This window comes from Uranotaenia lowii, chromosome 3, assembly GCF_029784155.1.
Source record: "Uranotaenia lowii strain MFRU-FL chromosome 3, ASM2978415v1, whole genome shotgun sequence".
In the NCBI taxonomy this organism is placed as follows: domain Eukaryota; kingdom Metazoa; phylum Arthropoda; class Insecta; order Diptera; family Culicidae; genus Uranotaenia; species Uranotaenia lowii.
Window position 1 is genome coordinate 238177111 of NC_073693.1, and position 15782 is coordinate 238192892.

Below are 15782 nucleotides of genomic sequence, written 5' to 3' on the forward strand. Positions count from 1 at the left end.
AAATACTTCACCCAGTATGACGGATTGGCTTCATGATATCACTAACACTCACTAACTCTATATTGCTTTCATTATCCTTTACCAACACTGTTGGTGTAAAAATATTTTTTCGGATAATCAACATTTTTTTAATTTTTTTTTTGTAATACAGTTACTCTTTGCTGCTAAATCATAGATTCATCTTTTAAATCTCGTTTCCATATGCTGAACTATGATTGTTTTGCACCACGCGTTTGTTAATTTCCAAACATTCATTTTTATGATTCCAGCTAGTAGAATTTGTCGCAGTATTATTTATTCCAAATGTATACAACAACCGTATTTTTGAGCTGTTTTTTTCATTAGGGAATGAAAAACGAAAATATTGAAATATTTTTTGAAAATCTTCAAATAAAAACAGTGAAAAATAGTAATAATAGAAATAGAAAAAGTTTTTAAAAAACATACTAAAAATTTATGATTGTTCAACTGATTTATGATGGTTTATGGTTGGATCAACAAAATATCACATTTAAAAGTAAACATAAAGTTAACATAAGTTTAAACATAACAGGGCAGCGAACTGAATTGACGTCGCGAAATTTCAAGTTATTCTGAACCATTCTTTAGAGCTTTCATTTGAGGGTGGTTCAGAATAACATGAAATTTCGTGACGTCAATTCAGTCCGCTACCCTGTTCTGTTTAAACTAAGTGAATTCACGTTAAAACATTAAAGAGGCTTTACTTTGTTCATTGTTGTTAAATCGAGATGCTTTGCACATCAATTTGTGGGTAATAGATTTTTTTCTACAACTCATTTGAAGACACCGATATCCTTTTTTCCATACAGAGAACAGAAAATTAATGTGCTATGGACTGAATTTAAAAATGGTCAATTCAAGCGTGAATTCACGTCATAAAAGTAATCGATACTAGGTACTGAATTTTATCATTTTTTTTAATTAGATGACTTCTAGAATGAAAACAGTTCATAAAGACCGGAAAAGCGATTTCACGTCACGGTGGAATGTGTCAAATATGTATAATAGAACCTTAGGAGTTCTACATCATGGACTAAAGTACATCAACCGCTTTCGGATTGACAGTAAAACAACAGCACGTTTCGATTTCAATATTTATTTACAGCTTAAATTTCGCTATCCTAACATTAAGAATAATCATTACTTTAGACATTTCTTCCGAAAACAAAGAAACTACGAAGTTGTACACAGTTGTTCATTAAACTAAAAATACTTAGTATTGGCAAAGGAAGAAAAATAAAATAAAAATAAATCACAAAATCCTAGACACATCCAATATTTACAGAGATTGTACGTTCCCATGCGTTTTGTGGTGCATTTCAGTGCTTCCGTTTGGAGAGTTTTATTTTTTAAAGGTTTTCAATACAGTGTCAATCACTTGATCCACAATTTCAGTGGCAGTTTGTTAAACAGCTCATTCCACAGTCCAATGAAGATGTCCGCCAGGCCATGCTCGAGATCTGTTCTTAGTTCGGAGATCACCTCGTTGGCATTTTGATTCAGGAACAGATTCAGCGACGCCCCCAGAACTTGGTTGCCTTGGAAGAGGTTGTCCAGATGAATGCGCATTCCACCAACCAGAAAAGTTACTTTCATCTCCTCGATAAAGATTGCGTCCTTTACAGAAAATGAAAGAAAAAGAGAAAAACAAGGGAAGAGAATGTTAAGAGTCAGCAGGTTGTCGAGGAAGCTAGGAAGTTTCGCCCGGGAGTAATGTGGCAGGTAATTGAACGCAAGGAAAACTACATTCTTGAGCGTTCCCTTTCGTTCAAAGTCTAGCCGGTTCAACGAATTGTATCGCTACAATTAAACAAAAAAAAAGAAGTACTACCTCAGGCAAAGGACGCACGCCGATCTTGGTGGTGACAGTTGTTTTGACGTCTTTGAGCACCATCGTTACGTCACCGTCGCCGACGAGAGGGAGCAGCAAAACGTTTCCCTTCAGATTGTAGGCTGCATCGATTTTCAGCTTCGGAATCTCCAGATCGAAACTCAGGGCGTTGGTTTTAAAATCCAAATGGGCTCGCTTAACGGTTGTATTGGAGGGCCCCTTGATGTTGAGCTTCTTGAAACCACCACTCAGCGTTAGAGCGCCGGAACCCCGGGATACCTGGACCGATTCGATGCGTAGCGGGTCAAACGATTGGACACCGATTTCCGGGATTCCTAGAAAAATCGTATAAAACTTATTAATTTGAACACAAAATAACTTTGTATAAACAACTACATCGACCATCAATGCTGTAGTTTAGGGTACATATAAGATAATAGAAATAAAAATTTGAACAACGGATCGAATTTATTCGAAATGTATTGGAAGCTAGATTTTTCATGTCTTTATTATAAAGGGTTTTAGTTCCTACATAGAAACTCAATATAACTTTTTTGTAAAATGGTCAACCATACAATTTTTTAGCGGCCCGCCACACTCTTCCACATAAAGAAACTCGTATGAACCTTCTTATAATAGACTGCTTTCAGCATGTTTGACAGCAAAAAGGAAAAATGCAAAACATGATCAATATTTACTCATGCTGAGAAATATAAAAAAAAATCTAAAAAAGTGCGAGGAGACATGACGTTACAAATACTTTATTACAACAGGAATCTCAGTGAAGATATATGTACATAATCCCTTTTAACGCTCGTCGTCACGGATTCCGTATATGATTGACAGTTGTTTATCCCGGCTGGCCCTGTCACATACAAAACATTCCAAAGTCGCCAGATCTGGCGTCTCATATCTATCCAACTACATATATGGAGACAATAAAGTTCCCGTACTTTTATTAAAATGCTTCAAAACCGTAACTATGCTCAAAAATAACCACCTGAACCACCTCAATAACAAGGAACATTCTATACCGTCAACTGGGGCAACATGCAACACTTTTCAATTTCAAAGGCTTCTCAAATACTTATGTTCACAGTTAATCATACCCCTTATGCATCGAAAGTTTTAAGGTTGATGGTACATCAAATTGGCGTCGTCAGAAAAATTATTGGTTTGTTTAGTTATTTATAATTGTCTTAGCACAGGGGTGAGCAATCTTTTCAACCAACGGGCCATTTGAAATTTGAAACCTTGTCGGCGGGCCGCACTTAATGATTTTTTTTTTATAATTAGCAGAGCTTCACGTCAATTGTATAACAACGAATTTATTTCTGAAAAAGATAATTCACGTATTTAAAAACAGGAATTCAAAATGACTTTTTAAATACCCGGTATTGAAAAGGTACATCACTACAACTTTGACATTTTAAAATTCTCTTAATTGTTTAGTAGTAGATACTTTTTAGCAAACATTCGTTCTTACAACATTATTTTTAAAACCAATGGTACTATTTGTTATCCGTTCCATTTAAAAATCTTCTGGAGCTTACACACTAAGGTTGCAATTATTCCGCTCGGGACCATGATCGTCTGAATTACAGGAAAACAGCTCAAAATGACACTTGAACTGTAAAAAAACAAGAGTTTTCCTGGGCCATGGGAAGATAGCTAATCGAATCTCGTGATAATTACGTGATCCTGAAATTCGTAGGAATTCTCTTTCGAGTGTTCAGGAAGTCGATCAAATGCAGGAAAGAAATCTCCTGTGTCACGTGACGTTTTAGGAATGACAGTTGTGTTTTCAGATTCATTATTATTCAATTTTTTCGGTCATCGTTTTTACCGCGAAACATTTTAACTCGTCGTTTCTTTACCATTTACCGTTGGTTGTGATTACTTGGTGGTCGGTACTCGCGCAGAACATTCGGCCGAAAGTAAAATGGCAGTTGCGAAGAACGGAGCAACGTGCAACCGCGGGACCATGTTCCAGCGTAGTATTGTATCAGCTGCGGTGCTGATTCGGACGCAAGATGCTTTTCCCCCGTGTGGGATCTTGGGCCATCGCCCCGGAACGCAAGGCTTTACCTGCCAGATTACCACGGCGGTTCTGTGGGGAGTACCATCCGGCGCCTGTGTGTTGTGTTGCGTTAATGAACATGTGTTCACATTGAAATAAAAGTTTTAAAAAAATGTGACAAACATTTCAAAATAAATTTCATTTTTTCTGGCAAACAATTGTGTATGTTTTTTCTAATAGTGCATTGGGATTGATTTTAATACTAAAATGAAAAAATAGCGGGGGAAAAGATACCTAAATTCACTAAAAAACTCGGGAGAAAGCCTTTTCGAATTCACAGGAAAATTTCAATAGCCCTGCAAAGTACAGGAAAACACGGATTCGAACCTACAGGTCATGTTGACAGTTGTTTTCCTGAGCACTTTTTCTGTCCCGAGATTTGTCCTGTAATTTCAGCTGTTGAAAATACAGGACAAAATCCTCCCGATCACAGGAGAAAAGATTAAGTGTGTACCACAGTGATAACTAACAGTGTTAAAAAATATATATTCAAAGAAAACGCAGTCTTATTAGCGTTTGTCGTTGAATCGCTAATTTATTTTCTGTTATTCTTTTCCACAAGTAAAACTTGTCTATAGATTTTTTTCCTACAAACGGTGAAAACCCTGTTTTTTTTAAATTGAAGTTCTGAATTGGATCATATCATTGCATTGAGATGTTGAGGAAGGTTGTCGAACTAACAGAAAAATGTTCAATTTCCCATATTTTTAAACAAATATCTTCAAAACTACATTCTTGATTCTAGATTTTTTATCCATATTTTTTTTTAATTTTAAATCTTATTTAGATATCATTGGGATATGATTTCTAAAGATTTAATATGACTTCGGCAATGTGGAATGCGAATTATATGTGAAATAACTCAATTTATCAATGTTTGATGTAAATTTCCAATAGAATTTTTGAAAAGGCATCACAGATAAACCTCAAAGACCTTTTGGGTCGAATAACAGAATTTCAGATATCTTTTGTTTTCACCAACTAACAACTAATAATTTTTGTCGGTAACTTTAATGCCGGCTGATTCATGTTGATAAAAAAATCTCAAATCGTTCACCCAGGCTTTATTTAATAAACTTTCTCAATTTATGTCAATATTCAGAAATAAAAAAATAATTAACAAAGTTTTGGTTTAAATTTTTTTGTAAGTATTTGAAGCCTTTTTGCCGAATTGGATAAAACATATTTTATAAAAGTTATCTGCTGAGCATGTTTTTTCACAAATAACTTTATTTTTGCTTGAATAAAAAATAACGACTTCATTAACGCACTTCGAAATTCCTTTGATCATGAGTAGCTTCCGATATTCGGCTGCTCTTTCGGCTCATTTGAATGGATTTTGCTATTCAAAATGTTAGGAGAAAAATTATTAAGAAAAATGTATTTTCAATAAAAAAAAATTCCAATATTGAGTTACGTTATAAACGATATTGCATTTATGCCTTTGAACAAAACATAATAAATGTTTAAAATGCCAATAAAAAGATCACAACCTGATGATTGTGGGGCCAATGCAGATAAGTTGAGGATGCCAGATTTTTTTCAGCACGTATCTGGGCCGGACAAACGGGGCTATTTTTATAAAATCCTAGCACTATCCGGGCTTTTCATTTCTAAATAGACGACCAAAAATCCGGGCAATATCTGGGCAAATTTTGCCAAAACCCAAAAAATACTCAACAATAATCAAGATAAAAGAAATTGAAATAATTTTTTTTCATCAAAACTTATAAACGGATTTTAAATCGTATTTTAAGCTTCGAAAAAACCTTTCATGATTATTCTTACAAACGCTGTTAAAAAAATTTGTTCTGGTGGCTAAATATAATATAATAATAATTTAACAACACAATTAACCCTTCATTTCATGATTTTTTATTTTTCCTTAAAAATCATTTTTTACAGTTGGAAATGATGAGTACATCAAGAAAAAAAATTGAAATAAAATACGATTTTTCACTTTTTCCATACATTAATTGTTGCAAATTTGTTACTTTATGAAACGAAGGGTTAAAATTTTTTTATTTGCCAAATAAAGTGAAAATATCCGGGTATTTTTCAATGAAATCCAGGCAACTGGGCAGGGCTGAACTGTTCCCAAACATTGTATCGAATATCCAGGCAAACCCGGATAAAACCGGGCAATCTGACAACCTTAAGATAAGTGCATATTTGATTAAGTCATATAAATTTTCCTAACAATGCATTGTTGAGAAAAGTTAATGCATTTGAATTTGAAAAAAGCTTCGCGGGCCGCGCTTTGCTCACCCCTGTCTTAGCACATGCGATTTTAACCGTCCTCAGAAAATGGGGTGACTTGCCAAAAAATTTGTTTTTAATGAAAAATATCATGAAAATGTATGAAAGTTTATAGTTATATAAACAAATTTTCACATTTTTTCTGCAAATAAGGATGCTGCATTAGACCGCTAATACTTTTTGCTCCCATATGTTTTTTCGATAACTTTTGGGTCACCAAGCATCAGTGTAGAATTTGAGATGATTTGGTTGATTGAGTTAGCGCAACGCGTTTCAATTTTGTATGGAAATTTGTATGGAAGAAGAAATTTTTGCACATTAGGGTAAGTGAGCCTTAACTTGGTATGCTCCTTTTCTTGGCATGCCAAAATGCATTTTGGTAATTTACATGTCAAACATACGCCTAAAAATAAAAAAATATTCAAAGATAAAAGAATATCGGATATGTCAACATTCTGCATAGCATTTGTCCACAATTGAATCCAAATAACTGCGTAGTAATTTTTTACGCATAACAAACTGCAATTAAAACTATGATCTTCGGAAAAAAATCTAAAATGAACCTACCTTGCTAGTGCATCAGCCATCTTTGAATTGATTTTAAAAAGACACTTCCTAAATCAACCAGAAAATTCAAAAAAGCTTGAATGAAATGAAGTCGGTCTTTGATTCTTGGTTTTGACTATTCTCAAGCTTCAATAATTGCAAACATGACAAGCAGCTAAGAATTCCATGAAAAAAGTTACAACCATTTCAAAATAAAAAATCTATATCCGTTGAAAAGTGGCAGAATTTGCTTGCTAGAGCTGTTAATAATTCTAATAAAAAAATTTTTTGCAAAGATTAAATAAATCAATAAATTTCCTGGCTTTACAATGCAGTTTCAGAATCAATTTCCTTTGAAGAAATATGTAAAACCATTTCTTCCTTAGACAGCACTAAAGGGCCCGGGCCTGATGGAATTCCTCCACTTCTTTTAAAAAATCTAGTAAATGAACTGAGTATGCCATTGTTTCTTCTATTTAACTCTTCATTGAAATCAGGTGTTTTTCCTCAAGTATGGAAAGAATCATTTCTTGTACCCATATTCAAGTCAGGAAAAAAATCTGACATAAACAATTACAGGGGCATAGCCATTTTATCGTGCATACCAAAACTTTTCGAAGCTATAGTGAATGCAAAAATATATAACCAAATTAAAACACTCATTACTGAAAAGCAACATGGATTTGTTAAAGGAAGATCTACAGCCACTAATTTACTCGAGTTTGTTACCTATAATATTAGCTGTATGGATCGCGGTAATTCTGTACAGGCTTTATACACGGACTTCAGTAAAGCTTTTGACAGAATTGACATCCCCATGTTAATTTTTAAATTAAATAAACAGGGTTTCAGTTCACACCTACTGAAATGGATAAGGTCCTATTTAACGAACCGCTCACAAGTTGTTAGATTTAATGGTTCACTTTCAAAAAGTATCTCCGTTACTTCTGGTGTGCCTCAAGGCCCCCATCTCGGCCCCTTATTATTTATTTTATACGTAAATGATATAACTTGTCTTCTCAAGCAGTCAAATGTGCTAATTTATGCTGATGATATGAAACTTTATATGAAAGTGAATAGCGAAGAAGACTTTAGAATCTTTCAAAACGAAGTTAATGTATTTAACAAATGGTGCATTAAAAGTCTGCTCAAACTTAACGTGGCAAAATGTTCAAATATTGTATTTACCAGAAGAAAATGTCAGTCATATGAAATTGTCAAATTGGGAGATGATCCTGTCGAGAGAGTCAACAAGATTAGAGACCTTGGAGTTATATTGGACTCAAAACTTACCTTTGTAGATCACTATAACTCAATAATCCAGAAATCAAACGGTATGTTAGCATTTATAAAACGTTTCAGTTATAATTTTAAAGACCCATACACAATAAAAACATTGTACACAGCTTATGTTAGATCTATTCTTGAGTATTGTAGCGTTGTGTGGTCGCCTTTTCAAATTTTACATAAAAACCGTTTGGAATCAGTCCAGAAACAATTTGTTCTATTCGCTTTACGAAATTTAGGATGGTCTCAGAACCAATTACCTAGCTATGAATCACGTTGCCTGCTTATAAACATGGAAACATTAAGTGTAAGAAGAGAGTTTGCTGCAATCTGTTTTGTAAACGACATAATTAATCAGCGCGTTCAGTCTGCTTATCTACTAAATCAATTAAACTTTTATTGTCCTTGCCGTCATTTAAGAACAAGAAATCTTTTCATTATAACCTCTACTCGAACTGATTATGGAAAATATAGTCCTGTTAATTGTTTAATGTATAGTTATAATAAACATTATGAGAATATAGACTTAACTATGTCAAAACAGCAGCTGAAAAAAGGTTTTTACGGTAACAGGCACCGAAGAACCTGACTTTGTAAATGTAAAGAAAAATTATTATTATTAAGCTTATTTGAACATTGTAATCTCTAGGTTTAAGTTATTATATATATGTAGCCTACACTGTTTGGCGGAATAAATAAACTAGCTTTAGTAAGATTTTTTATTTTCATCCTAAGGTTACACAGCTTTCAAAACGCATAAATTTAAAACGCTTTAAATAAAAAAAAATTTTGAACGAAAAAAAAATTGTTTAACATCGAATATCATGTTTGGGGTACAAGTTCAGTTTTTACTTTGTTCACATGAATTTGAGAATCGAGAAATATGTTTTATCCGAAGTTATATTTTCTGAAACTTACAGTACATTTTTGGAGATTTTTGAATAAAAACTTTTGTTTTCCCATACAAATTTCCATAATAAATTAAAACCCTTTGCGTCAAATAAGGACAGGATTGATCGCTTTCAAAATTTAAATTGCTATTTCTGGCAGCAAAAGCTAACAAAAAAGTTATGAGAGGTGTAAAATTTAATCGTTTCAAATTTTCATACAAAGCTTGCAGCGGTGTTATGCATATTAGACTAGTTCACTTTTCGGCTTTTTTCGCTGATCACAACGCCACTTACAGGGTTTGATCCTCATTCATTTTCAAGTACTCTGGCCAAATTTGAGCTCATTTAGGTAAGTTTCCAGCGTGCGCTAGGAGTTTTATTGAAAAAAGTCCATTTTTCTGGAAAATTTCCGTAGATGTGTTGTAGCAAGTTGTTGTTAATTTAAAATGATAATTTTATAGTGCTCGGTGATTGGTATGACAAGCATTCGTATGGACCTGATTTATATAATTGACTAAATCAAACCGAAAAAATTTAAAAATTCATAAACTACCAACTATTACAGAAAATTTACTTACAAGTTGAGAGCTTAAAATCAGTAGTAAATAGAAAAAAATGTTTTCGATATAAACTTTTCATAAAAAGATAGCCTTATTTATAACCTTTAATTTGATGAACACTTAATGATTGCAAGAGTGCTAGCAAAGTTATTCAAATATCTATGCAACAAATTTGATTTGATAAAATATTTTTCATTCAAGTTTGCTCCACACCAACTTGTGCACAAGAAAGGATACCCCATGACGGGGCCAGGAGTTAAAAAAAGCGCGCTTTGATCAAGTTGTAAGCAAGTCCTCTTGATGCCACGTTTTGCAGGTTGCATGATGCTAAAACTTGAATGGAGACAACATTATGATTCAAAGAATGTGATGTGAATGTTTGAACATCTTTGCTTGTACTGTTGCGATAATTAAGTGTTATACATCAAATTAAAGGTTAAAAATAAGGCTATCTTTTTATGAAAAGTTTATATCGAAAATACTTTTTTTCTATTTACTACTGATTTTAAGCTCTTAACTTGTAAGTAAATTTTCTATAAAAGTAGGTAGTTTATGAATTTTTAATTTTTTTCGGTTTGATTTAGTCAATTATCTAAATCAGGTCCATACGAATGCTTGTCATACCAATCACCAAGCACTATAAAATTATCATTTTATATTAACAACAGCTTGCTAGAACACATCTAAGGAAATTTTCCAGAAAAATGGACTTTTTTCAATAAAACTTTTAGCGCACGCTGGAAACTTACTCAAATGAGTTCAAATTCGGCCAGAGTTCTTGAAAATGAATGAGGATCAAACCCTGTAAGTGGCGTTGTGATCAGCGAAAAAAGCCGAAAAGTGAACTAGTCCAATGCATATGCTACATTTAAGGGTTAAACAATACTACAAAAATTTCTACAAACTGAAATCATAAAAATAAATATTTGGGTGAATGAAATATCAATGTAGACAACCCCGTGATGCAATACCATCATATTCCAGCATATGGAAACGAGATTTAAAAGGAATTTTTTTGAATTGCATGTTGTTGTATTTTACTCCAGAGAGGCAACTGAATTATAAAAAAATATTGATAAAAAAATGAGTGATTATTTGAAAAATACTTCAACACCAACAGTGGTGGTATAGGATGAGGAAACGATTAAAAAATTCTAGATGATATAAAGCCAACCCGGCATACTGGGTCAAGTATTTTACGGCATCGAAAAATATTAAAATTTATACATTTATTGTTCGATTTTTCAAATTTTATATGACAAAGAAAAAACTAGCTTGATATGCGAAAAGTTATGTCATCATCATTTTGTTATCATTCAGAAATAACTTTATTACATTATATTGAATTAAAAATTGCATCTGTGTGGCGTTATATAAATGTTGCATCTCACCCCGATTTTGCATGATGCCACGTTTGACGGTTTAACCTTGCCAACAACACTAAGCGAAAAAAAACGTGTTTGGCTCGAAATACCCTCCCATGACCTCAACATTTCTCCAGTCAATTGCAAATGCCTACAACACGATGCTCGCTGTCACATTTTCCGAAAGTGTCGTTTTAGACCCTATTATAAGGTTGCCAGAATTTTTCAGCACGTATTTGGGCCGGACTAATCCGGCAAGTTTATATAAAAATCTGGCACAATCCGGGCATTTGATTTCAGAATTGACGACCTAAATCCGGGCAATATCCGGGCAAGTTTCGTCAAAACTCAGAACTTCCTCAACAAAAATAAAAAAAAAATGAAATTTTTCATCAAAACTCATCGACTGATGAAATTCGGGCAACCGGGCCGGGCCAGACTGTTTCCTTATTTTGTTTCAAATATCCAGGCAAACCCGGTTAAAACCCGGCAATCTGGCGACCATTCCAAAGAACATTAGGAGAGAGTGGGGATACTTGATCCCCTTTTCTTATTTTCACCATATCTTTTTGGAAAAATTTAGCAACTTGCCGTCTTTGACATTTTCTGACAGCTTGTAACTTCAAGTTTCTATGCTCCTAAAATTAGAACGAAAATTGCGATTTTTCTGAAGTTAGGGGAGACTTGATCCCCTATTGAAGGAGACTTGATCTTTTATTCAGGAAGCCCTAATCCCCTAAAGCCCCCCCCCCCCCCCAGCCCTAATAATTGTTTGAAAATCAAACAAAATCCCAAGATAGAATGTTAATTGACTATTTTGGTCATGTTTGTTCTCATTTCATAATTTATAGCAGACATAAGAAGAAAATTCTATAACTTTGTCTCAACGCTAATAACATTGCATACTTAAAGGCGCTATTTTTTATAATTAAGAGAAAATTAATTATTTTTGCTCTTTTCTTTAGACAAATGTTTGATAAATATTTGTTTTTGGATAAATATTAGTAATTTCGTAATCAGCAATCATAACGATCAATTCAAAAAAAGAATATGTCGTTTGGAAGGGGGTCAATTGTACCCAACTCTAGGGGATCAATTGTACCCATAATCAACATTTTAGAAAACTTTTTCTGAAAAAAGTTGAGAGTTTTCCATTGCTTTGAAAATATGGCATTATGAAGTTCATTTTACGCTCGAATGATTGATACATTGGAACAAATTTTTTTTTCATAATTTTCCCATGTAAGGAACATTTTGAAGTGATGAAAAAAGATCTTCAAGTTACATTTTGTGAAATTTTTCAAACAAAGCTCAATTACTCAAACGATTATTTTGTTAAAATTTTTTGAACTACAAGCATTGTTATTTTGCTCATTTTGGCACATTTTTCTAGAACATATGATTTTTGTAAGACATTCCAGTTTCGAGATATAGCTAAGGAATCAAGTATCCCCAGAAATCAAGTATCCTCATTCTCCCCTACAATTGTTTGGTTTATTCGATTTCATTGTCAATGAAAAAAGTTCTCGGTTTTTAAAGAATGTATAAAAAGTACGGGGACCTTAATGTCACTTGTATAATTTTTACTAATTTAACTTCATTATATTACATGAAATCTCAAGTTTTTTATTTCCAATAAACGGAATTATTTTGAAATTTAGATCTATAGAGATCGATGAACACGGTGGTTAATACTTAGTTTCCAGATTTTTATTCTATTTGCAGCATCTTGGGCCTGGCACTTCTCAACCATAACTCAGATTTCTTTGCTATCTTAAACCAACTTAGAAAATGCAAATTTATGAAACTTTTTTTTATCATACCTTTTTCCGGTGATTATAAGTCTTCAAAACATTCTACAAAGTTGTTCAATTGTATAAAGTACATATCTTTGTCGAACATTGTAAGCATGTAAAATGTAAGTGTTTAGAGTTATATTGACTAATTGCATAAAATAAAAGCTCAATTTCAAGAACAATCGGCAGCTTTCGGCAGCTCGCACTATATGCAAATTGATCATCACGGTTTTGTCTATAGAACACTGTAAAAATCGTGTGTATTCACTAGTATCCAAGCGAGATACATCTATTTTGCTTTTGCATCTTTGTCAAATAGAAAAACAATGATATATGCATCAACAGCGCATTCCAAACAGCACAGTATTTTTTGCATCTTCTTTGTTATTTAAAATGTGCTGTTTTAGTACATAGAAAAACAAACAACCATGGCAAAGCAAAATAGATGTATCTCGCTTGAATACTCGTGGATACACACGACTTTTTCAGTGTTTCATAGACAAAATCTTGATGATCAATTTGCATACAGTACAAGCAGCCGAAAGTTGCCGATTGTTCGTGAAATAAAGGCTGAAATATTGAGCACTGATTTTATGCAAATTCTTAATATAGCTCTAAAACCTTAAATTTTTCATATTTACAATGTTCAACAAAAATATGTATTTTGTTCATTTTAACAACTTTGTAGAATGTTTTGTCGGGGAGTTTTTTCCGGCTTGCAGTCTTTTTTTTCGGCTTAAACGACGTATTGATTTACGTTTCCAGCGTTTCGATTCTTATTGGATCTTCTTCAGGGACTGTGTTTATTTAGTTAGTTCTGCTGATCACAATTTATGATCTCTTACCGAAAAGATGCCGTTTTCTTGTGAGTGTCGACTCGACTGGTCGTGTATAGCTGTCTTTTGATCTGTTTTCCGAATATTTTAATTTATTTTGTTTTTTAAGATATAAGGTGTAGTGTATCGACTTACTGCGTACAGCTGTTTGCGAATAAAAATCAGTTTGTCTAGTACCTATATTTGGGATTAATTTTTCACAGAATCGAACTTTTGGAATAGTCTTCACTTTGCACTTACTTTGTTTTGATAAAAAATCAGTTGTTGTGTATGTGTGTTGATGGTGTAGTTTTTTGTGTGTATTTTTTATTATCTGGCAGTTTGCTTATTTTTCCGAGTAATTGGAAAATGTTTGCGTATGAAGAAAGGATATTTTCAGTGTCTTTCTTAATGTTTTCAATATTTTTAGTTGTTTTAATGTGGCAGCTTTCCAATATCTTCAGTTTTTCCTGGTTGTTTCCCCTGTCGATAATCCTGGCTCCTTCATTGTCGAAAAGGTGGTGATCTCGTGATCCAGAAGTGCAGTTTGATGACTCAGCTTTGCAATTGGGTAGTCTGCTTTGATGCATCCAAGTTCTCATAAACTTTTTAATTCGTTTGTTTGACATCGATGTTGAGACAATTGCTGCTTTAGTTTCAAACTAGTAAGTCCTATGTAGCAAGCTTAACATTTTTCCCCCACGCTTTCATCATTTCTTTCCGGTTTCTCTTCTCCGTTACATTTTATTTTGTAAATTACATTTGTGTTTTATCCATATGGTGTTTTATCTTTGACTAAAGAGAAGATCGATCAAATCATCTGTTTGCTGGCGATTTTTATGTTTATGTTTTATGATCAGCAGAACTAACTAAATAAACACTATTTTGGTCCCTGAAAAAGATCCAATAAGGATCGAAGTGTTGGAAATCTAAATCAATACGTCGTTTTTGCTAAAAACAAGACTGCAAGCCGGAAAAAACTCCCCAAAAAAATATATTTCCAGTCGAATTTTCCACCACAAAAAGTAGAATGTTTTGAAGATTTTAAAATTACCAGGAAAAAGTTATGATAAATAAACATATTTTTTAAGGTTATTTACATATTTTACACTGTAACTCAAAAAGATTGTTTCATAAACTTGACGTATAAGAAAAAGTTTCATAAATTTGCATTTTAAATAAGTTTGTCAAAGATAGCAAAGAGATTGAATTTACGGTTTGAAGGTTAGATTTTTCATCTCACTTATAGAGGATTAATAAAAAATTCATATCAATTTCTTGTAGAGCTCATTCTACTGTAAAAATTTCCCCAAGACACGTTGAAGATGAAATATAAAACAAAAAAGTTAAAAGCAACGATCAAGTTTTTAATATTTTTGACCACTGTGCAGTGCATCCGTGCAAAGAACTATTTTATCAGAGCTACAAGACGAACTGGCCAACTAGTTGTCAAGAGACTGAAAACTGAATATGAGAAAATAAGATTCAACCTGATAGCTGCAAAACTTTAAACCAGTGTTCCTGGTTCTATCAAATCTTGCACTACATAAAGTTTCAAGCCCCGCCTAAAGTTTCACTTAAAGCGCAACGGCGTAAGACCAATGAAAAAGTAAGACTACTGGTATTAAACTTCGAAACTATGTATATTCAAAACTTTTACTAAAAGAAAATTGCTATTTTTTTTTAAACTCTCACATCACCGCTTCCACTAATCGCTACCGCACGAACCGCCAACTGACATCACCACCGCCATTGTATAGGGTAACGGACTTATTTTGGACCGCTTTGGGAAGTGGCTATGCTATTTTCTGGAATAAAAAAGCATATGTTACAATTTTGGACTACTTTATCCGTTCATTACGAAGATCAAGGCTTTTTCTAACGAAAAATGTCGTCGTTTGTTGCAATGTAACAAGATTTAAGCCCAAAAACACGTTTCTTTAATCATTACTCTGGTCAGTATTTTGGACCACCAGTTTTTTTTATTTTGGACCACCCTTTGGACCTATTTCGGACCACCCTTAAACTAAATAAGTTTTTTTTTCTAAAATTTGCTATTTTTCGACAGCGATTGATGCGCAATTATGCGAATTATTCAGATAATTTTGTCTTTTCTTATTGTTATAGACTAGTCAAGTTTTGTTTGTTCGATAAGAATAAAGTAAAAACATTAAAATTCCTGTTATATAGTGTGTTCCAAATGTTATGAAAATTCTGACAGCACACTGAAATCTTGACGAAATTTGTTCTGCAGTGTTCAATACTGGCCAGTTGACTTATCTTTTAGCTCAATTTTCAGAACCCAAATCTCCTTCAGGCGACCCAATGATAAG

At 33.2% G+C, this 15782-nt stretch overlaps 1 protein-coding gene across 1 annotated transcript in view; it reads right to left on the reverse strand.

The window, feature by feature from the left end:
* Window positions 1-1101: 1101 nt before the first annotated feature.
* The window catches only part of LOC129755478 (protein takeout-like), a 32621-nt gene continuing 17940 nt past the window's right edge, over window positions 1102-15782 (reverse strand). The window contains exons 3-4 of the mRNA XM_055751992.1: window positions 1853-2187; window positions 1102-1638 (exon numbers count right to left, since the gene is read on the reverse strand). Coding sequence (XP_055607967.1) covers window positions 1396-1638; window positions 1853-2187 — 578 coding nt within the window. The 3' untranslated portion in view covers window positions 1102-1395. The remainder of the gene's footprint in view (window positions 1639-1852; window positions 2188-15782) is intronic.